General features: G+C 32.7%; 1 protein-coding gene across 1 annotated transcript in view; it reads right to left on the reverse strand.

Moving 5' to 3' along the window:
* The window catches only part of LOC129216392 (spindle assembly abnormal protein 6 homolog), a 70,289-nt gene that overhangs the window by 8,514 nt on the left and 37,847 nt on the right, over window positions 1-23,928 (reverse strand). The window contains exons 9-12 of the mRNA XM_054850607.1: window positions 22,141-22,284; window positions 10,670-10,795; window positions 9,936-10,017; window positions 9,742-9,839 (exon numbers count right to left, since the gene is read on the reverse strand). Coding sequence (XP_054706582.1) covers window positions 9,742-9,839; window positions 9,936-10,017; window positions 10,670-10,795; window positions 22,141-22,284 — 450 coding nt within the window. The remainder of the gene's footprint in view (window positions 1-9,741; window positions 9,840-9,935; window positions 10,018-10,669; window positions 10,796-22,140; window positions 22,285-23,928) is intronic.

Consider the following 23,928-nt stretch of genomic DNA (forward strand, 5'->3'; position numbering starts at 1 on the left):
ACATTCGTCTAGGGCAAATTACATAAAAAACATTCATAGTTTTTATTTGTCTTTTGTATATTATCCGACTTAAAATTTTGTTTTTCACAAATACAGTTGTTTCTAAAAATTGTAAAATTTTTATGTTTACATAAAATCTAAAACTTTTTTTCTTGCGTTTCGAGGAAGTGGGGGGGGGGGGGGGAGGGGTGACATCACAAATTACCGCTCCGAGTGTTCCCCATGCTAGGTACGCCACTGGTATTACGAATATTAATAGGAGTCAAGAAAGACTATATTAGAAATGTAATGTGAGAAATATCGAAATAACCTTATTCGTTTTCTATCTGCAGTTATAGTTATACACATTTCAGGATAGTATAAAGCCTAAATAATAAAGAGAACTTTTTCTTTCACAGAATAAAAGTTAAAGATTCTAATCAGTAAAGCATTTTATGATCGTCTTTCGAAGCATTCTTGTACTGTACAAGAGCTTTTGAGTAACTATCTTTTGGTAAGCAGAAAAAAGGAAGCATACATATAGGCCACACACTTGTTTTATGGCTTTAAATGACACCTTTTAAGATGCTTTTTATGGATAAGGATATGCGATGCTTGGGGATTCGTAGCAGTGGATTTCTGCTTGACACGGGATGACAACTATCATAAATTCTATGCAGTTAGACTACAGAGGTCCAATTTGCCGTTACTTACATGAATCGAAGAGTCATTTGGATCAGATTTTTGCATTAGTGAACAAGTAATTTTGAAGCGGCAGCAAAATTGGATATATTAAGTCAAAGATCCTTTCAACAGTAGGTTACTCGTTTCAGTTTTTATTATTTTTTTAATTGCGAAAATATTTTTCTTTATGTATAATCTTAACTTATAGAATTACGATCTATGATTCATAACTAACTGCATTATGATCTAGCTGCAAAATGACAAATGATATAGCAAAACTTTTGATAGTACATATGGTTAAAAAAACAACGTACTTAGATAAGCTGAAAAGTCTTGTGTTATCAATTGAAAACTATTATTTTAAAAAGTAAAAAATATTAAAATCAAGCCTGTCCTTAAACTATTTTTTTTTTCCATTCTCCCTCTCTTTTTAATATGATTAGTTCATTTTATGACGGCTCTTTCTAGGTTGCGTCAGTTTTCAAAAACAAAATTTCACACTCAAAAAGTTTTCTAAACTTTTAAGACAACAGAACCATAAAAATGAATGGAAACGTAAAAAAGTAACACTTTAGACAGCGAGAATTTCTGAAACGAATTTTCAAAAATTAGATCCTAATCTAAAAATGTTTAGGAAAAAATATCATCACGAGAAAAACCCCCTGTTTTTCTTACCCTGCGGAACAAAAAACTTGTAATTTTAATTTTACTTCGAAAAAAATTAAGGAATTCTTAAATGAAAAAATTAGGCAAGAAGGGGAAAATGGGACATGGGCGGTCAAGAAATTTATTTGTTCTTCTTTTAAACTGAAATCTTTGATTTTTTTTGCAAAAGTTTTATCAATTAACTAACTCTTTCATTTATTCCTTATAATGGTCACAAACAATAATAGTAATTATAAATGTATATCTCTACATAAAAAATGATTTCTTAAGTAATTTAATTTTCGAACTTTTCCCAACAGTTCCAGTGTTATCAAAATAAGCAAAGAGGCAATTAGGTTTACTGGATGAGTTAGTTCGATTGGTTGTATTTTCTTGTAACTTTTACCCAAGATATTTGCTATGACATGATCATGTTGTTAATCATACTAATAATAAATAAATAAATAAATATCGGATTTGAAAAAAAAATCAGACTTTTAAAATAGACTTTAAAGACTCTAGATATTACTTATGTTTTATTTATAAAAAATATGTATTCTAAACATTAAGCAAAAAACGTTACATTTTAACTCATTTTCATGGTTTCATGGGAGCAGTTACTTTATAGCATACATAAGCTGTTTTCATTACATTCGTGTCAAATTCGACGTTTGAGATGCAAAAAAATAATAGTATACTATAAGTACAGAACAAATGAGTAAACATAATTCGAATAATCTTTTGATTTTGAGGACTGAAATTAATTAATCATCAGTGTCATGTCTCATGTTATATACACATCCACACTAAATTCTTCATCTTAATTCTTCTTTATTAATTTTTATTTTTGATAAATTATAACATTTCTTGACTTATTACCCACATTGTAAAATTATGTTTTCCCTTCATGACTGAATGCCTTTTTTGTATTGCTATTCATCCAAAAACATACCTTTTTTTTTCTTTAAGTTGGTGTTGGTACATTTATAGAAACTAGTAATGGCCTGATATTCATTACCACTCTCTCATACTCTCAAAATAATTGCATAGCTAAAATACTTTAAAGAAGCATCATGCAGAGATTTTTAACAGTGCAAAGAAAAAAAAATACTTTTAATGAAATGGTATTTTTAATTTATTCTTTTTGAGTTTTAACTTTAGCACAATAAATAAAGTGAAAAATTTTTTTTTTTTAACAGTCTTTGAAAACGGACAACAGTTTCAAACCTGATATACATCTCTTTTTAATTTTGAATTGCAGAAGCATTTTGTATGACAAACTATCATACGCAGGAAAAAAAACTAAAAAAAAACCTGGGCATGAGTATCGATCGCAGAGAAAACCTCGTCAGCATAAGGAATCGACAAATTCATGTAACAAAATGACAGCATCATGTTTTAAAACAACTGCAGATACCAGTCAAATTCAATTGACAACACACACACACACACACAAAAGTATCACAGCAAGAGGTGTTTCCTAATGCTGTTAACTAGTGAACGATGCATTTCTGAAAAAGGACGAACAAGAAATGAATTTTCGGAAGTAGTGTCTGTTGAGAAACATTTAGCAAAACTTCTCATTCTTCGAAACTAGAAATTCCCCCCCCCCCTCCAACCGCCCCCCGGCGTTACTCAAATTTTCAGGGAGTATTTTGGTGGTCTTTCTTCTCTCTTTTTTTAGGGACTCTTTCTAGGGATAATCAGTAATATTTAAGGGGATGTGCCAACACTCTTGTGGGGGGGGAGGTCTCTCCTACTATTTTTTAACTTGCAAAAAATATGACTTCTCGTTTCGACATTTTCTGTAACAAAAAAAATGGCTTTATTTACTTCTCAATGATTTTTTATCCCCTTAAAAAGTCCACACCAAATCTTAATTTCTTTGATATTATGGAGGCTAAATCGGCGCCCTTCAACTCAACCTTCCCGCGCCCTGTTGACCACCCAGTCCGGCCCTGGTTATTTGTGAAACTTACATGAAAGAAAACCATCAAGATTTATATGGGTTGAATGTTGATAATGGTTCTTCCTTAGCCAATTTTACATAGACGTCGTCATTTAGTGTTTCTAATTTCTTTTTACATTTATAGTTTTGGCAAATTTGTCAAAATTGATCTTAATCAACTGTATTACATTCATTCAACACACCTTTTCTCAAAAGGGGTTCTACTTACCCCTATCAACCCTAAATGTATATACAATAAATTCACTAAGTTGTTTTTTATGCATGTTTCACTTTAACTTTGAAATTAAAGGCAAAAAAAGGAAAAACACAGTTGAAAACATATGCTATTTAAAGGAATGTAACAGTGTCGGACGTAAATGGTGTCGGACGTAAAAAATTTTTTACGTCCAACGCCTAGATTTTAGTAAAAAATATTCCCTTGTTACAAAATGAAAATAGGTTACATCAAAGAGATTGAAATTCTTACTTTGTACCCAAAAATACATGTATGTAGCTTCAAAATTATTGGCTCAGCATAATTAACTGCTCATTTTGGTGTCGGACGTAAAACACTTAATGTACCCCAGAGGAATTATTTTACAAATCAAAATGAATTATATTTTGACGCATTTTTGCAATATCACCAGCAAAGCTCTGTATCATTAAATGGTTATTCATCTCAATTCATAATATTTGCATGAATGTTTTGGAAAAAACAGAATTTCTTCAAGAGTCTCTAAATATGGTTTGAAAATACTCAAGATGTTGACCTTGGTTTAACCTGCTGTAACTTATTTATAACTGAAGTGATCAAATTTTAGACAGGCATTTCAAAATATACAATTCTTTACCTTTAAAATGACACCTCATTTGTTTACATATTTTAATTTTGAAAATTTGATCATCTGGTTGACCTTATCATGGACTTGCCCTTGTGTTGTTACTTGCTATTTCAGCTGTCTGTTGTTCATTTTTGTAGCTTTTACCAGATGCCTTTACATCCAAAAGCTCTCACAAATCACTGTTCCCTCGCAATCACTGCATCCAGTTAACCCTCACTAGGGTTGGTACTGTGGTGATTGGTGGGGTTTAAATAAATAAATAAACCCTGAGAAACATGTGTCTGCAATAATCTGTAATTTTGTGCTACAATACATTGTATAATTCCCGTTTCTTCTCGGCACAAAGGTATTTATTTATTTCTTAATAGTTCTGGAATTTAAAACGTTTTTACATCAACCAACTTTTAACAGAAGGACTCAGACAATAATTTTGCTTTGAAGTCGCTGCTAACCAAAAACTATAATGTAAGTGTATTTTGCTGTAACAACAATTTTTTTTTTTTTTGTGAAATAATAAAATTGTTTTTCAATGGGGGGGGGGGGGGGGAGGGGGTATGCTTTTCTATTCAATATTCCTCCTTTTAGACCAGGATTGGGAAATATGTATTAAAACTTGAGTTTTCTTTTATCATATGAGTAAGAAAATTATGTGAGAACAAATGAACAATTTCATTTTTCATTTTGGGAAGGGTACAGACCATTTAGACCCTCCCCTTGGCTAAGCCACAGCTTGTAATATAATTGCTTTATAATGTAATTCAATGTATGTCAGCAAACTTCTTTTAAAATCATGTAAATAAGTATTAATAATCTTCAAAAACTATATTATAACAATATAGTAATTTTGACATAATTGCTGTACTTCAATGATATTTTGTTCCAATAATTTGCAGGTCTGTCGCTATTAAATTTGAACTTATTTAAACAGTGATACATCTGCTCTGCCTTAGTTGTTTGAGCACAATGTCATTCAAAGTTAACTAATCAAACATGCACAGAGAAAACGTTAATTCACTCTTACAGCGATGTGCGGACGAAAACTAGCTTTTGGAGCAATCTTGGGAGCAGGAAAATAGTGAGTTTTGAGCAGCTTGGAGCAGTAAAACGGTGAATTTGGAGCAACCCGGAGCAGTAAAATTGCAAATTTGGAGCAGCTTGCTGCGGCAAAAATTTAAATTTTGCATCAATTTGGAGGAACTATGTATATTTCACGCACAGAAACATGTGTGATATTATAAAATAATAAAAAAGGAGATAAGGATGCAAAAACGCCGTAACTCCAACTACTAACTGAAGCTCTCTTAATTACATTTATTATTATTTTTTTATTATTATCATTGTTTTTGTCTAACATTTTAAATAAAAGACAAGTCATGTCCTGCTCTACATTTTCCTTACACTGATTTAAATTTAGTTCACATATTTACTTTGCTTAACATACCACTACTTTTGCGCACATCTAAGTTACAGTGCTTTGATACCTACGTTTTAAAATTTGTTTGCATTTATGTTGTTCATATACATGTAAACGACATAAGATATAATACATAAAACTCAAAAGCATATTCATAAAAGCTAAAAAAAAAGCAAAAAAGAATGGTTAAATTTAAAAACTTTACCTCGACAAGTTACAAGTGCGATTTAAAGAGCTATTAATTAATTTTGTTTCTCCTTTTTTTCCTTTCTTTTTTTGGTATGCGTAGGTTATTTACTTACATTTGACCTTATATATATATATATATATATATATGTACATATATATTTGTTATATATGTTATATACTGTACTATTTAATTATGATATCTGAAGATCAAGCAAAGGCAACATTAAAACCTTTAATTTTTAACTGTTTGATATTTAATTACAAAATTAATTATGAAATTACAATGAAAAAAAAATGATTTTGAAAAATGATGTCATAAGAAAAGGAATTTTAAAATACACGTGGGGAAAATATGAAAAAATAAATAATAAATAAAAAATAAAATTTTAAAAAAGGAAAAAATGCTAGCATATTCATTACCAGAGCATTAGAATTCTCTGATTTTTGCTACCTTATGTATCGTCAACCTAAATTAGAGATCATTTTTCTGCGCTAAAATCTTTAAAAACCTAAGATTAAAAACTGGTGAACAGTATTAATTTTTACAGATGGCATTAGCTTAAATCAATTTGGATGCAACTAGATTGAAATTTTTGATTGGGCGTGCCAAGAAGACAAACTTGCAAGTCCTCTTCTTCTGAAAACAAAAGATAAGAATGGTTGAAAATATTGGTCAATACAAAATTTTTCAAGTCAAAGGAACAGAATCACATTATAAAGTAAAACAATCGAGTTTTTCAAAAGCGGATGCAATCGGATTTTGAAATGTATAAAAAAACTCGAGATTATGTCAAAAATCATAAAAACAAACTAAATGCATGAACTTGGATGATTATCTGCAAAAACTACCAAATATGCTGAAGGAACTGCAACATTACATGCAAAATCATACTTTTGGCGCAGGTTTGTCCGATTTTGGCGCAGAAAAGTTCAGTTAGCGATCTTTTGGAGCAGTTTGGCGCAGGATTGGCCATTGGCGCACCTGGCACATCCCTGCCCTTGAATCCCCAACATTGTCCCCCCCCCCCCTTGAACTGCAACATTTCAACATTTTCAACCACAGAATTTTCAGAATGCATTGGAGTTTTAAGCTCTGTATCTCAAAATGAACAAAAATGGAAGCGAACCACAACCCAACAAAACTTTATGAGTAAAGAGTCAAACATAAATATAAAGAAATCCAGGCTTGGCAACTATTTTTCAGTAATTGCCTTCTTTGATCATATAATATATGTATATCACATACATCATTAACATGATAGTATAATAAAAATAATAATGATTTGTACATAATAGTGAAATGATTCTAAAAATTGAGTTTAAAAGTAACACAGATGATAGAGAATAAACTTATTTTTATTTTTCATTGCAATCTTAATATATAAAAATCTTCTGTGCGGACGTTTGTCACCATAAGGCTTTTAAACGACTGGAGCGATTTTTAACAAATTGTTTGTGTGCAATTCAGCTGTGGCAAGCGTGGTTTCAAAGCGCGATGGATCGAATCGGAAACGTTTTTGTTAATTAATTAATTAATTTAAGTATTGGATGGCTATATCTCCCAAATGATTAATATTTATTTTAATCTATTGTTGAGCGAGAACTGAAATAAATATTTAACCCGTTGCCAAAGGACAATAAGTAAGCCAGCTCTGCTTTTTGTAATGAAATTTCCTACTGTGACATTTCAATTGAGAATAGACAAACATAGAGAGAGATAGTGAAGCCTTCATTTCTTGAGAGCAACGATTTTAGGTCCTGTAATATACTATTTTAAAGTTAAATACTGGAAAAAATCGGGTTTCTTTCACTAACCAAATGATCAGAAAGTATCGTACCTAGCAACATTTGTTTCTCGGCGCAAATCCATCTGAGTTTTGCCACAAGTGGCAAGAATTATCAAACTAATCAGTACATTATTATAGGAGGGGATATTTCGATAATTGGGAATCTGGTGATCTTTCTTCATTGGCGTCAATTTTTGGTCTAGCGCCTACGCGAGAGGTATTTTTCTTTGCAGATTAAAACAAAGAGATCCGAAACATCTATTCACATAGGGTTGCTATAAATCTGCAGGGTTACCAAAATAAAATTATTTACGCCAAAAATGAGACGATGGCGCCAGATTCCCAATTATCGAAATATCCCCTTGAACTAAAATACGGTGGAATTTAAAGACGAAACAAATTTTATTTTAGTCTAGATAAATTGCAACAAAAGATCAGTGCAGTGGAAGATTTTTATCCTTGGCGGAAAAAGATAGTAAGTGAAACAAATGCTCAGAGAGAGAGAGAGAGGGATTTAAAAAATTTCGTTCAAAAGATCGGATGGCTAATCGGTCGGAGTTCACTCCGCTCACTGATCGACTGGATTAGAGTAACGTGGTGGCTTGGCGACTTCGGCCATAACAATAGAGTTGCGGGATTACTTGTTTGCATTTTAAAGCTATTGTTTATGTAATTTATTGTATTTTTTGTTTATGTAGCGAAATATTTCAAATTGCAAAGAATTGTTTTTGGTTCTTAAAGAGTGTTTAGTCATGTTAGTGAAGAATGTTCATTTTACATCGGGAAGGGTGGGGGGAGAGTGGTTTTCGCTTATTCAGTGAACTGTTTTTACCTTTATCATTTTTTTAAACGATACCCTTTCAATTGTTTTATTTTTTTTCATATGGGGGACGTTGCAGCGGGATTTGCCTTTTATTTTTGATGGGTAGTTAGTTTTTTACACTAAATATCTGAGGACGGTTTTTATCCTTTGAGTATGGCTGAAGGAACAAATCATACAATGTATGAAAAAAAAACTTTCAAGTATGCGAGAAAAATTAGTTAATAAAACAACTGCTGACATCAAGCAGCTTAAAACATTTCCTTTTTACTTATTTGTTTCAAGAAAAAGGTTCAAACACTTGATAGTTTGTTGAAATTTTTCAACTTTTCAATTTACAAAGTTTGAACACAACAACGTCTGTCGGGTCCTCTAGTTTAATTATATTTATATATTTTCCTCCTCAAACCTGTTTTAAAATCAGTTCTATTTTTTACTCCATTTTTCCCAAAGGAAAAATAAATAAACAAATAAAATATTTCTTTGGTAATTTTTTTTTTCCATTTTTTATATTTAGTTGTCTCTTCTCTGTAAGGGTGACGCTTTGAAAAAATTGGGGGGGGGGGGGCCTCCAGGAGCATGTAACCTCATGGGGGCTCCCCCCATGAATTGATTTTCTTGTCATTTTTAATTTTATTGACCTTGTTTTAATGTTTCTAATGAAAACTTCAAAACTGAATGAAGAATTGCTCAAGTCAAAAAGTAAAACATGGGAGACTAAACTCGTTATAAGCGAGTTCGACTGTATTTATTTATTTTGTAGGCAAAGCTTTTCCCCTGTTTTAGTATGCAGCTGATTCAAGCGGCTACTTAATTTGTAGACTAAAAAACATTTTTAAAAAGTTGAAAGTTTTCGATTCAATTTAAAAAAGGGTGGCAATAAATATCAATTTTTAATTAGAAACAAAAAGAGTAAAATATTAAGGTAACTTTTGATAAACATGATCTTATATTTTCAGGAAAACAAATTATTTAATACTAGTGGTACTCGCATGGCTTTGACCATTATAGAAAAATTGAAAGGTCTTTTGGTTCGCCTGTATATTTAAATAATGTATGGTGAATTTTCTCGTCAATTGGCTTTACCCATTTTATGGTTCCACGTTATGATAATTTCGCATCTCGCCAATTGGCTTGTGCCCATGTTACGGTTCCACGTTATGATAATTTCGTATCTCGCCAATTGGCTTGTGCCCATGTTACGGTTCCATGTTATGATAATTTCGTAATTTACTCGTCCGTCTTATGATAATTTTGTTCTTAAAAAAATAGAAAAAGAACCACATTAAATTTTTGAATAATCGCTTCGAGGTGCCATGAAAATCGGCGGAACGGTCAAGGAGCTATGCGCGTCACAGAGATCCTGACAGACAGAGAGACTTTCTGCTTTATTATTAGTAAAGAACAGAGGCATATTTTAAAACAAAAAATACCTGGCCTACACTTGGTGGACTGGGAACCAAATTTAACCGAGGTAAACACTGAGGCACTATACCGCGGTCCGTCATTTGTCTGTTTAAGAACTTGATAACTGAAAAAAGAAAACATCAATGCAATATTAATTTCAATGAGATTCTTGATTTCAGATGCAAAATACAATCAAGAATTCATATATTGAAACACTCACCATTTTCTTTATTCTTTAACTCTTTTTCAAGAGAATGGTTTTTTTCTTTTAAGGAAGAAATCATTTCAGATAAAGATTTTGTCTGTCAGAAAAAAAATAAGCATCCATTGGTTTTTAGTTACTAACAACACATAAAATTTCATCAAACAGTATTTGCATCTCACATAAAAAGATTAAATATTTAGAAGTTAAAAGAGTAAATTCAAGTGCAATATGACAACTAAAAAGAAACACTAATTGATTTAGATCTATCTGTTTATGTTTAAGCATTGTTGTACAAACTTCAAAGCTATAATATCAAGTTAATGTTGAACTGGGCACGTTAGTGGAGAGAAATTTTATTCTTAATTCATGTTATTATTTGCCGTGAAGAATGAAATGAAAATACAAAGACATAGGTACCTTGGATATATATTACTACAAACGTTTTAAAAAAAAAGATTTTCAGTGATAGAAATTATTTTGTGCATTTTTTTCTTCTATTTTTGAACTCAATGATGATCATTTAATACACAGAAAAATTATTGCCTTAAAAACATATTAAGAAAAACAATCAGGAAATTATCAAAAATAAAAGCTGAAAACAAGTAAATTTTTTAGTTATATGAGACACAATTAAACATCATAAAATTTATCATAAAAGTTTAGATTACAAGACAGGGAATAACATTACTATAGTTTTAAATTATGCAAAGAGCATAAGTTCATGATGCATTTGTACAGAATATAGATACCTTGCTTTTTATTTCTGCCAACTCTAGAGACTTTTCTGAGTTTTTTTGCTGCAGAGTCTCAATCATTTTTTCGTCTTTAGAAATAGTACTTTCTTGCTTTAATATAACTTTTTCTTGTTCTGTAATCTAAAATGCAAAATACAAGTTGGCAAACACAAAAGAATATCATACAAATTGATAACAGTGAAGAAAATCTTTTAAGCTACATTGACAACATAACATTTATCAGAAAAGAAAGGAAACAATCTAATTATATTTGTCATAAGCCAGGGATCTGGCCAGAGGATATTTGGGTCCGTTAACGGACCCTTCACAAAAATCCGATCAACCAAAACGGACCTTTCACAAAATCTCGATCAAACAAAACGGACCTTTCACAAAATCCCGATGAAACAAAACGGACCCTTCACAAAATTCTGATAAACAAGATCGGATCTGTCACAAATTGTTTATTGAAAGAGCAAATCTGAAAGCAAAATAACGCATATTTCTGTGTATAAACCGCATATTTCTCTGTATAAACCGATAATTTTTGGAACCTTTTTTTAAGTCAAATTAGAGGGATCAGCTTATACAAAATCGGCTAATTTTGAAAAAAAAAAGAAAAAATCGGCACTCTTGCGATGCTCCTGCAAGCGATAAATAATTGCTACTGCCAAATAAATATAATGGTTGTTTGTTTTATCACAGCTAATTAGCAGCGGTGTTGTTGTAAACTTTTCTGAAAAGGCATTGGTAAGCACTTTTCTCCACTCATGATTTAATAAACAATAATAATATATATCTGCGAAATGAACTTAGAACTGCAAAGGGATAGTAAGGGTGAGGAAAAAATATGATCGCTTCAGATAGGGTTACCAACTTCAAAACTATCACCACTTAGCGTCTGGCGTTGAACCTTTATAATGAGATTAGAAAATATTCTCATCATTTTGTCGGCTTGTCAATATTTGCGTTTTTACGGTGCGGTGCGATGTTTAATTGTTCTTTTGGGAGAAAATTATATGGGTTTTGATTTTTCGATGCTAACAAGGATGATTAACTTTAAGTAAACTCTTTTAATTACCGTTTTTTTTTTCTTTAGATGTCTACATTTTGAAAAATGCAATCTTTTAACATCCGATATGAGAATCATATTTTGTTCTTTTTTCAAGCTAACTTCGCTTTATTAGGATTCAAATAAATGAAAAGTCTCTTTATTTCTGTTAGAACTCTCATTTCAAGTTTTAAAAGCCAAATTCCATAAATTCTGTTATGATTCAAAAATTAAAATGCTGAATAGATGGTTTATTTTATTATTATTTATATTTTTTTTTCGGGGGGGGGGGGGGGGGTCAACTGTGTTCACAGATATTAATGATATGTTATCATAGGACTCTAAAATGCAATTTTAAAATAATTTTATCAAAAATATTTCTTTTACAAGCCGTTTTTATACTTTTGACGCCTTCACTTTGAGAATTGCGATCTCTTTGCATCCGCTATGGGAATCCGATTTTTCGAATTTTTGATGATTATTACGCTTTGTTAAGAGGTAAACAATTGAAATTTCTTTTTATTTTTGTTAAAATCACGGAATTTATAAGTTAGAAACGAAATTTCATGCTTTTTAAGAGTGTCTTGGGTCAAACAGTTGAATGCTGAACCCTATTCTGAATTTTGTTTTATTTATTTATATTTTTGTTATAATTATTTTAAATACTGTACAGAAATATATCTAGTATAATTTAACATAATGCAGAATGGTAGATAAATATTGATACTTGAAAGAGCGATGCCCCCCCCCCCACGCCAAATATCAGAAAAAAAAATCCAGAATGATTTTCTCGTCATAGAAGAAGAAAACACTCAACTTTAAGTTTAATTGATGCAGTTTGTGCCATCTCTAAATTCTAAAATTTCGTTTTAACAAAAATTTTTATTTTTTTTTAATTTTATTTAATTTAATTTTTTTTTTTTTTGCGAAATTTTTTGATTTTTCACAAAATTAATTCATTTTTCACAAAATTATTTGATTTTTCACAAAAAACGGACCCTGTGAAAAAACCTGGACAGACCCCTGTAAGCAGAGGCGGCGAGTGGATCTTATCATTGAGAAGGAATACTAATGGAGGTAGCGACAGCAAATGTCTCAGTCAGATAAGCTTCAAAAACATTTCTCCCAGGTCAGGTGACTAGTTTGGCTGGGAAGTTGTCGCTTTTTGGCACGCAATCGCTCTTTTGGCTCTAAATATTTTTCAGACGACGGCACTTATTATGAAGTTGGGGCTGCAAATCAGAGCTGCAGAGTTGTAGCGAAAATGACACTCTGGCTCCAACTCCTTTATCTAAAACATAGTCCGACTCCGATTTCAACTCGGAGTTTAAAAACCGTCGGACTCGGACTCTTAACATCGAAATCAGTCCGGATCCAAGTCCGACTCCGCAGCCCTGCTACAAATTAGAGTTGCGGAGTCGGAAGTAAAATGACCGACTCTGAGAATTTTTGAGCATTCGACTCTGACTTTTTTTCTTCAAAATCAGTTCGACTCTGACTCCGCAGCCCTGCTACAAATTAGGGTTGCAGAGTCAGATGAAAAATGACTGACTCTAACTTCGAGAATTTTAGATCCTTTGACTCCAACTCCTTTACCCAGAAACGCAGTCCGACTCTGACTCTTGCAGCTTATAAGGACTTAGACTCCTGATGCCGACTCTTTTACGCCAAAATCAGTCCAACTTCAACTCCGCAAGCCTGCTACAAACTAGGTTTGTGAAGTCGGAAGAAAAATGACCGACTCTAAAACGGGGAATTTTAGAGCCTTCGACTCCGACTCATTTACCCCAAAATTAGTCAGACTCCGATTTCGTGTCAGAGTTTCAAAACCTACGACCTCCGACAACTTTACTTAAAAATCAGTCCGACTCCGACTCTGCAGCCCTGCCACAAATTAGGGTTGTGGAGTCGGAAGAAACTGGCCGACTCCGACCCAGGGAATTTTAGAGCCTTTGACTCCTACTCCAACTTTTTTTCACCCCAAAAGCAGTCAGACTCCGATTTTGACTCGGTGTTTCAAAACCTTCGAATTCCGACTCTGACCATTTTGCTTCAAAATCAGTCCTACTCCAACTCCAATTTAGGGTTGCAAAGTCGGGAGAAAAAAAGCAGACTCCGACTCCGGGAATTTTAGAGCCTAAGACTCTGATTCCGAACTCGCAAGACTAGCAATCAGTAATTATACACCAAGCTTACAAAAGTAGCAGATAACATACAGTACAAATCTTTTAATAAGGATTGATTTCGGATAAATTAGATTTTGAATTGTTTCAGCACATAATGTAAATATTTATTTGATTTGTTGATATTATTATTTTGAATTTCAACTCTTAAACATTGATTGTTCACCAGAAGGTTTTTAGAATGAAGGTCTTTCTTCCTGTCTTAACTATCTATGCAAATAACTATTTGACAGTTATTAACATTACTAATTTATGTATAATTTTTGCACACATTTCTGGTAGATCGAGACAATTCGTGAAAATTAAAAGTATCCCTTTTTTTTGGTAAAGTCTGCCCATCTCTGTTCAATTCAAATGAATATGTATTCTGAAAAAATATCGTCTGCTTTCGAAAAACAATATTATTAAAACAGAAGATTAAAGCCAAGCCAAGTAAGAAGAAAACAAAGTAGAATAATTCAACCGCCCTATTTTTTAATTTATCGTCTGCGTAAATTTATTTTTATGATATTTTGGAAACAATTAAGAGTTGTTATTTTTTCTGAGAATATTAGATCGACCAAGTGTGTTGTGAGTAAGCGAAAGTTTTCAGCCTGAATTATTGTGATAAGTTTTTATGTTGTGCATCGGTGTAGTTAAATTGAGCGCAGTCTACTCTTATTATTAGTCTATACTGCGAACCTTTTGCCAGTTTTAAATAAATAACGGATACAAATACAGGCCTGTCATTCAAACTCCCCCTCCCCACTTCTTCCCGGATTTTAAAATATGATGTAACTGCATTTTCATGTATTTTGATTTTTATTCCTTGTAATGATGGTCATGTACAAATATATGTTTAAAGAGTTCGCTCATTGACTGAAAATTTATGGATTCTTGTGCCTTGTAATCAATGTTTTGAAATTATTTCATATGCAGGCACACTAGTATTTAAATTAAAGCATAAAAGTAACAAATATTTATTTTCAAATCTAAAACTTGTTCTAAACGCATCTGCTGTTCATAGGAGCTTGGCGAGAAGCTACTCGCCAACAAAGCAAACGTACACAAATTACTCGAGAGCCGTTAAAATAATTACTAGTTAAGTAAAAAGTGTTTTTATGGAACTAAAATGTTATTTGCACTCATGATATACAATGTTTTATTACATTTAAAGGTAAAATCAGTACAAAAATTTAAAAATTATAGGCAACTGTGGGAAATGTACTCGTTGAATGCACATATGTTATTTTTTTCTTTATTTAGAAGTAAAAAACATTTGTACATACCTGAGAAAAGTTACTGGATTTCCTGGTATGGCTTTTTCTTCACAATTATAATGCTACAATACTGCTTTATTGCTACAAATCTAATTTTTCCCTTCTACAGTTAAATGTTTTTATCATTCATGGCTTCAGCTAATGAAAACTTCTTCAGCAGTTACGGTCAACTAGAAATTGCTCCCCAGGTCACATGGTATGGTTGCCGTTTCGCGATAGTAGGGTTGCACTCTCTCCATCTATTCCTTCTCAATGGATCTTATAAGTGCGGGACAATTTTTTTTTAGAAAGTTTAAGACTATTTTAGGCTATCTTGAGTGACTAGGGGGGGGGAGGGCTTCTGATGTTCTCTAGCGTAAATGTTTTGGAATTGTAGTTTATAAAACACCGTTTTAGTAGAGGTTTGTCAACGTCTGGGGAATGGAGAGGAGTTTCCGGGGTTGTTCCCGTAATGTTTTTTTAAAATTTAAATCAAGTCTAATTAACAATAATAATATCAAAAACGAAGAAGTTTCGATTGTCTCTGGTACTGTAAGAGTAGCTTTTCCTGGATTTTTTTTTTAAACTGACATACTAAAGATGCAAATTAAAGCCATCTTTAGCAAACTTACTTAGAGCAAGGGGTTTGGGATTCTCTCCCAGAAATTTTGTAAAGTTTAAAACATTTTTTAAATGTCTTTTTAAACGTTATTTCAGAGTTCTCTTTTATTGACTTAAGGAGGAACGAAAGGGTTCCGAGGTTTTCCCAGATTTTTTTTTTTTTTTGAATTGATGAAATCCTAAGAACTGAGTCTTGAACATCCTTTGGGAACTTCAACAAAAGATCTCCGGATTTTTTTCCTTCTCAATTGAAGTTTTTATAACTCAAATTTAGGCCATCTTTGAATTTAAAGAAAGAAGAGAGTGCGCTCGGGGATTTTCTCCCAGAAAATTTTTAAAATTTAAGTTTTAAAATTGAAATCTTAAACAATATTTGGTGAAATTAATGTTCGGATAATTTCACTCAGGATGTTTTGAAATTGAAATCTTAACCCTAAGGCAATCTTTGAAAATAAAAAAAGTGCAGGGGCAGTCGCCCCCCTTGCCCCCTATTCCGAATTGCTGCCACTGGTCATACGCATTATGCACAAACAGGAGCAATATTAAAAGTTATACCCAGAACTAAATGAGAATACTTATCTGTTTACATAGATTTTACAGCATCAGATCATAATTCTTTCAATTAGCTAAAATTGCAAATTATGTCAACATACCTTTTTAACATTTAATGCTGATTTCTAAAACCAAAATATGCCTTTATCATGAAAAAAAAAATGATGAAATAGAATTTGTATTAAATTCAGTTTCTGAAGTTGTTAGGTTTTACTTCTCAATAAATTTCAACTGTTAATAACTTCTCTGTTTGGAACACTTTAAAGTTAATTATTTTTTCGAATATTTTTGCGTATAGTTTCACAAAAAAAAAAAAAAAGAAAGAAAAAAAATTCCTGTAACATACTATTTTGCAGTAGTGTTAAGCAATAACTCTACACTAAACTTTAATCCTTCATAGAACTTGAGAAATTGCAGGACCTGTTAATAAATATCCACAAAAAAGTATGCTCTCAACTGGTGTGAAATCTGGAGGTTGTGCTTGTGAGAGAAATGACAGAAATCTTATCAGTATTATAAATGTTGGGATAACCACATAGTGCTCATAATACAAATAGTGATCATAAACTCATAATACAAGGGAGTTAAATTGAAACACAACCAATCAGATAGATTTTTTACAGACAAAAAGCGAGGGAGCATATAATACACTGAACTTACTGCAAATGCATAAACATCATAACTTGATAATCTAGTGCTATGCACGATGCATTACCCCATGCTGCATGTGTCCCAAAGCAGGATACTTTACGATGTTCTACAAGGTAAAATCATTTGACCAAAATTGTTCTGCAAATACTTCAAGCATTTTATGTGAAAAAAAGTGACATTTTCCACAAATTGGGTGCCAAAAATCAAAATTGATTCATATAAGAGTTTTTTTTTTCTTTTAACTGGGCTGTTGCTATTTATTTCTGTGAAAATGAGATATTTCTGGAAACATCAAAGCTTTCAAACCAAATGACTAATTAAAGAGCACTGAACTTGGAAAACTAGTTGGTCATGAAAACGATAAAATCAAAAAAAAAAGTTAACTAGGTGTCAAACCTAAACAGATTGAGATTCTCCAAAAATAGTTTATATGCTTTGTCAAACCATTTTTTTGGTTAATTTTACATGGCATGAAGGAGCCATTAAAATAATATTACTAAATAAATAAATAACTAAAATAATCAATAAATGAGTCGATTTTGGGTAGCATATAATAAAACACTTCAAAACTTTCTAAACAATTGAAATATTTTCTGGATGCAATGGGATTGAAATCTCAAACAAGACACGCAATTTCCGTCGATGAACGTGTTTCAATGTTGGCATGTTTCCAAAACATATGTGTATGGTGGAAATTGTACTGGATGAAGATCGATTGAGAAAGTTCTACAAAGGACTTATTGAATTCAACATCGTGAGCTTTCTGTCAAATTATAGTAATTTGTGAGAATTTTAGATTTTCTTGTAATTTTAAGAAACAGAATTTCTGCAAAATTCTACCTTGAGTTGGAAGATATTTGAAGAAAATCTGCAGTTTCTGCAAATTTTTGGTACTGCAGTTTTTGCAAATTTTTGGCACTGCAGTTTCTGTAGATTTTTGGCACCGATGTTTCTACAGGTTTTCTGCACTACAGTTTCTGCAGATTTTCTGCAGAAATTTCCCTGAAATTTGCAGTTTTCCTCTCATATTTGAACAGAATTGTTCTGCAGCTCAGGCATCTGTTCTGTAGTATTCTGCTTTGGGGTGCATGTGAATTTACAATTAGAATATTTTACTCCATAAGAATATTCACAACCTGTCATGGTAAAGTCACAGTGACATCACTGCGAGTGACAATTGTCATAGTGATCAAACCAAACAAAAAGAAGTCACCAAAGAGAAGAAGTCACATTTTGACACATTTGTGATTTTTATGTGATTTCACTGCAACATCACTGTAATAACTGAACTGGATCCAATCGCTTTGTAATGTTGTAAAGACATAAAATTGTGACCCTTACGTAATTTGATGCAGAATATTTTGCTTTTTTTTCTAAAACCAAACTAGTCTATTTATTATTCTGTCATTAACAAAAGAATTCAAATGCAAAATTTTAGCAGAACAAATAAATTCCTTAAAACATTTGAGATGCAACCTTTTTGTGATTGTTGCAAGATGTCCTGTTACATCACTGTCTTCTTGCAGTGGCATCACAAACTGATGTCTTTTTTAATTTGGAAGCAAAGTAACTGTGACCAAATTGAGACTGGAATGATTTTGTTATATCAGAATATCATATCAACCTAATTGTATTATAAAACCATTATTTGTTGTTGTAGTGAAATGTTCAGAGTGTCAGTCACAAGCTGCTCAAATCAGAATGTCTCATGGGAGTCCTGTTACATTTCATTACCATTCAGGGTCCCCCATACCTACCACTATACATGTTTTAACCGGTTGAATGGGGCCCTGGAGACAAGTTTTTTCAGCCCGATCAAGAGCCAAGCAACCCCTGATCGAGATCCCCAACAAAGGTATTGATTGGGAATGGGAACCGGAGGACTTAGTGACCACGAACATATTTAACGCACCTTGTCATCATCAATGAACATGAGAGATCTTCAACGGATTTGCATCGAACTCGGGACACTCTAGAGTTTGGACAAACTTAACTTGGCAGCGACATAATTTTAGGATTAGGATCTGCATAGCCTTCAAAATGTTGATAGGTTCAGTTTGCTAGAATTATAGTTACAAGTTTGATACTGTATTGATGCATTTGAGTTTAACAAGACTTTGCAGCAATGTGTTGCATACCTGTAGATCCCAAGAAACACAAAAGCTCAGGTCCTTAAAAACATCTGAAAATTAATAAAAAGTGAAAACTCCTTTTTGAATAAATGCACTAAACGTAACCTTTTTTTTTTTGTTGTCCATGGGTACAACACCCTGTTCACCTCGTGGACAAGCGCCTTTGTACTCATGGACATACAAAAATATATATATATAAATAGGTCTGAGGAACTCAATTATACTAAGTACATTTTCATAAGCCATTTTATATGGAAATACTTCAAACATCCATTAAAAATAACATTTAATAAAATATCTAACAGAAATTAAACTTTGAAAATTAATCGAGGTTTTTTTTCCCTTTTTTAAAAAACTTTCCTTAATTTTTAAAATTAGTGAACTCTTTAAAAATGTTATTACTCTAAGGAGAGTTAATGATGTTATGAATAATTAATATGTTTTTAAACAAAACAATAACTAGATTCATGATATTATGGCTCTCTATTTACCTACATTATAACCTCAATTTATATGCAAATTGAAACCTTTAACGAAAATTAGCCCATTACAAAAAAAAACTCAGTTCAGATTAAACCAACGAAAATCTAGAAAAGTAAACTTTAAATGAAAACAGGTGGGATTGTCGGTCTGTAGATCCTACAACAGGTGGGAGTTACTTCAACACTTATCTTCGAGCCCTACTTCACATTCATCATCATTGTTGAAAACAAATTTCGGACGTTGATGATAAGGCACCATTTTGAGGTACTTCACTTAGTAAGAAGACTCACATGTGACCCAAGGAGACTAAAAATTGCTGACCGTGGGCACATATGGTTATTTGTCCTTGGGTACAAAGATACGCCATTTTGGTTTTGCAAGACAGTCACATCGACAGGACCAGTTTTATAACATTAAAAATCAGAAACAAAACCTTCAAAATATAGGGAGTCATGATACCTACAACAAAAATGAATAATACAATACACGACGGACGAAAAAAAAAAGAAATGGATCATGTTATTTTTTACTTAGATCCTACTAAAACCGAAAAAATGCAAAAGAATCTTAAATGTTCATTTGATGGCGTTGAAACTTCCTGTGGTACTGGAGAGGGCTGTGACACACACGTTGAACCCAAATTAGGATCTCTCTCGACGATACCCAGAATTTCCCAACCAACATCTGTAGGTACAACCGTCCGTGGGTTGGTCTAGCTTCCCCTACTCATTTATTTTGATTTTTTCTTTATTATTTCCTACTAGTGGTACCCGCACGGCTTTGCTCATAGTTGAAAATTAAAAGGTCATTCGGTTCGCCTGTATATTTACAAATAATGGATCACGGATTTCTCACCAATTGGCTATGTTCATTGGCTCTCCCATTTCACGTCATGATAATTTTGTAATTTACTCGTTCATCTTATGATAATTTTGCTCCGGAAAATGTTCTTAACACCTTGAGGACCAGTGAAAGGAAAACAAAGTGCAGCTACGGGACCGAACGTTCCGAAATGGAACGCCGCCATCGGCCCCAGCATTTACAGCAGTTAAGTCTAACTTTACAAAAATATTCATATAAAGTCAGTATTTCAAAATAATGACTTCAAATTTTTAATTGCGTAAACAATGTACTACTGATTACAAAGAATACGACATTATTAGAAGAGAGTAAAATAAGTAGAATACTAAAATTTTAACTATGCGCACAAAACTAAATGATATGCACACAAAAACAAAGTTAGACATCATGAGTGTGGAATCAAAGAAAAAGAAATGTAGCTAAAATAATTTGTAAAAAATGTAATTTTAATTAAAAGAACTTAGTTCAAAGAATTTAAACTAGTTAAATTCCCAGACGACAAGTTTCAAAACCACTTCATTAATGCACTCGAAAACATTCCACTTAACTCACTTCACTAACCATTTTTATTGCAGTTTTCCAGTCTCCAAATGAAAAAGAATAAATAAAAAAGAACAAAATCAGAAAGGATTCAAAAATAATCATGAACTTCAATGCCCCTTTAAATCATTTGTGTACTTTAATTGAGCGGGAGAATCCTAATAGTCTGGAACACATAAGCAAAAGTATTTTAACCATCCTCCCCTTCCCCATAATTTATTCAACTAGATGTAAATCTCTTTCAATTACTCGTAACAAAAAAAGAAGCAAAGATATAAACAAGAGCAGTTGAGACCTAAAAATCATATGCGCAGAGCAATGATTCACTGTCTGTTTACATCTATCCTAATGAGAGGCCCAAATAAGACACTGGAGCCTGTACATGAAGGTCAAACAGCACGTGACTCGAATATGGGAAATTATTGCCATTTAGCGCCATCTATTATCGTTCAAATATTCAATTCAATCGTTCCATTTCGAGAAAGCATATATGTGACGCTGGGACGTAAGTATCGATCAGAGCGCATAGCAGAGAAGTGCCGCTGGGCTGATAAGAGAGGAATCGTTGAGTCTCACCGAAGAGACCCTGGGTGTGAACGGGTTAAAATTAAAATAGAAAAAGAACAAAATCGAATTTTCAAAAATCGCTTCGAGGTGTACACCCTCATGCTACAAACTAACTGTGCCAAATTTCATGAAAATCGGCCGAACAGTCTAGGTGCTGTGCGCGTCACAGAGATCCAGACATCCTCCAGACAGAGAGACTGAGCTTTATTATTAGTAAAGATATGCACGTCCAATGGCAAAAACTGGACAAAACTGATTTTATCCAAGCCGGTTTCATCAAGGGTTAAAACCACCACTGGCTGAAACTCTAACAACCCAAGGCCTAAAGTACAATGTCAAACCTTCTTAATACTGAGTGACTTCAAATAAAAACATAAACCCTCTCAATTTAACTCCTCTTAAAAATTTCATGTTTCAGTCTGCACTATAATCCCCCTCTGGTGGGCACCCCTGCTCTTACAGGAACAAAAGGTGGTTTTTGTAAGAGCATTATTAGAGTTCCTGTAGTGAGTGGTTCCATGAGTAGTTCCTGTAAGAGCATGTATTAGATAGGTTTCATAGCAAAAGCTAACAACAACAACACACACACACACACACAAAAACTTACTCTTTCACGATTACATTTCACTTCCACTTGGAGCTTCATAAGGATATCATTTGATTTAACTAGATCTTCTTTCAAGCTTTCATAACTTTTAGCTTCAATACTGATTTGAACTTTTAACCGTTCAACTTCAGTTTCCAATCCTCTCTAAAATTAAAAAAAAAAACAACAGAAAATAAACTCTAAAAGTTGTTAAAATTGTGTTGAAACTATATATATAAATTAGTTTAATACATAATAGGGCTGGGCTATGTAGGAATTTCCACATTGTAAGCCTTACATCACGATGTTGTAATACATCATGATGTAACTCAAGTGGTTTTTCATCTTTTTTAGTTTTACTTAAACTTGTTTGTTTTAATTTTACAAATTATGCATACAATTTTAAAATATTAAATGTTGTGGACGATACTTACTAACAGATTCTAACACCCCCCAGTAAGAAATGACCAAAAAAAAAAAAGGTTTAAAAATACAAAATAGGGATGTGTCGTTCATTAACAAAGGGTTCTAAAAGACAGACTCCTTAAAATGAACGGCAGATCTTTTTAGTGATGGTATTTATTCTATGTCGTTCTTTCCAGGGCATATTTGAATGGTTTTTTTTTTGGGTAATTGCCCACACAGTCAAATATAATTGGCCCCACAGTCAATTAAAATTGCCCACCTACATTTTCCTAAATTTTACCATCGGTTATGTGTTTCTATGTATTTTTTATTTTTCTGTAAAAAATGGAAGCGTGACCCCTAACTGTTCCCACAAGGAAAAGTTTAAATAAATAACACTATTAAACAACAATGTCTCGCACTCCAAAACTCATAGATGGCAGCACGTAACACGTACAGAGTTTTGTGGATTGACGTCATGTAATCTTCCCGTAGAAATTTTTTTTAAGGTGAAACCGGCTCCACATGTCCTGTACAAAGCTTGTAGTGCGTGGCCATATGAAGCATACGTTTTTACGCTCTCTATTACATTCTGTGTTGCAGTTGCATTCGATCGAGTATGCAAGTATGAGTGCGAAAAGAAAATCACAGCAGCAAATTTCTATTAAAGATGCATTTTTTGGTGAACCTAAGAAAAAGAAACTAGATTCAAATGGTTCTAATGAAGAAGCAAGCATGATAGAAAAGTCATAGGCGACATTTGCCGCATATTTCAAAGCCTCCAAGAAAGTTTTCAAAAAAGCAATATCATTCTATCAGACATCATCACAGTTTTGAATATAGCCATAACTAAACTGGAGTTAATGATAAATGCACCTTATCCCAGTGGTTTCAAAGCTTGGGAGAAGAAAAGAAAGATGACCATAAAAGAAGATACTTCAACGTCGGGAGAAAGTCAATTCTAATGTCACAACATTTTCAAGACATTTTGAATCAATAAGACAAGAAATTGTCCTATCATCAATAAATATTCTTAAAGATAGAGTTAATGGCAAACAGGCTGAAACTTTAAAAACTTCCAAAGCCTTATGCGTTGCAGGATCAGCGGCAGAAATAATCTCCATCGGAGAAAATTTACTTTCCAAACTGTTTGCGAAGGAAGTTTCTGAATTTGCAGATTCGGTATGTGAAAACTAACCGCGGATTGATCAAATTCCAACTCTCCCAGCTAATTCGGACATTAGTTCCTGCACTTCCACAAGACTAAAGAAAATGTTCGTCATATCCAAAGGGCCACTCAAAAAAGTTGCTTGGAACACTTAACGTGGCAACTCCCCGTTCGATGCATGTGGAGCAGGTAGTTTCCAATTATAATATAGTCAAATCGGACCATCGTGCTGGAAC

The sequence above is a fragment of the Uloborus diversus genome, chromosome 2 (genome assembly GCF_026930045.1).
Source record: "Uloborus diversus isolate 005 chromosome 2, Udiv.v.3.1, whole genome shotgun sequence".
NCBI lineage: Eukaryota > Metazoa > Arthropoda > Arachnida > Araneae > Uloboridae > Uloborus > Uloborus diversus.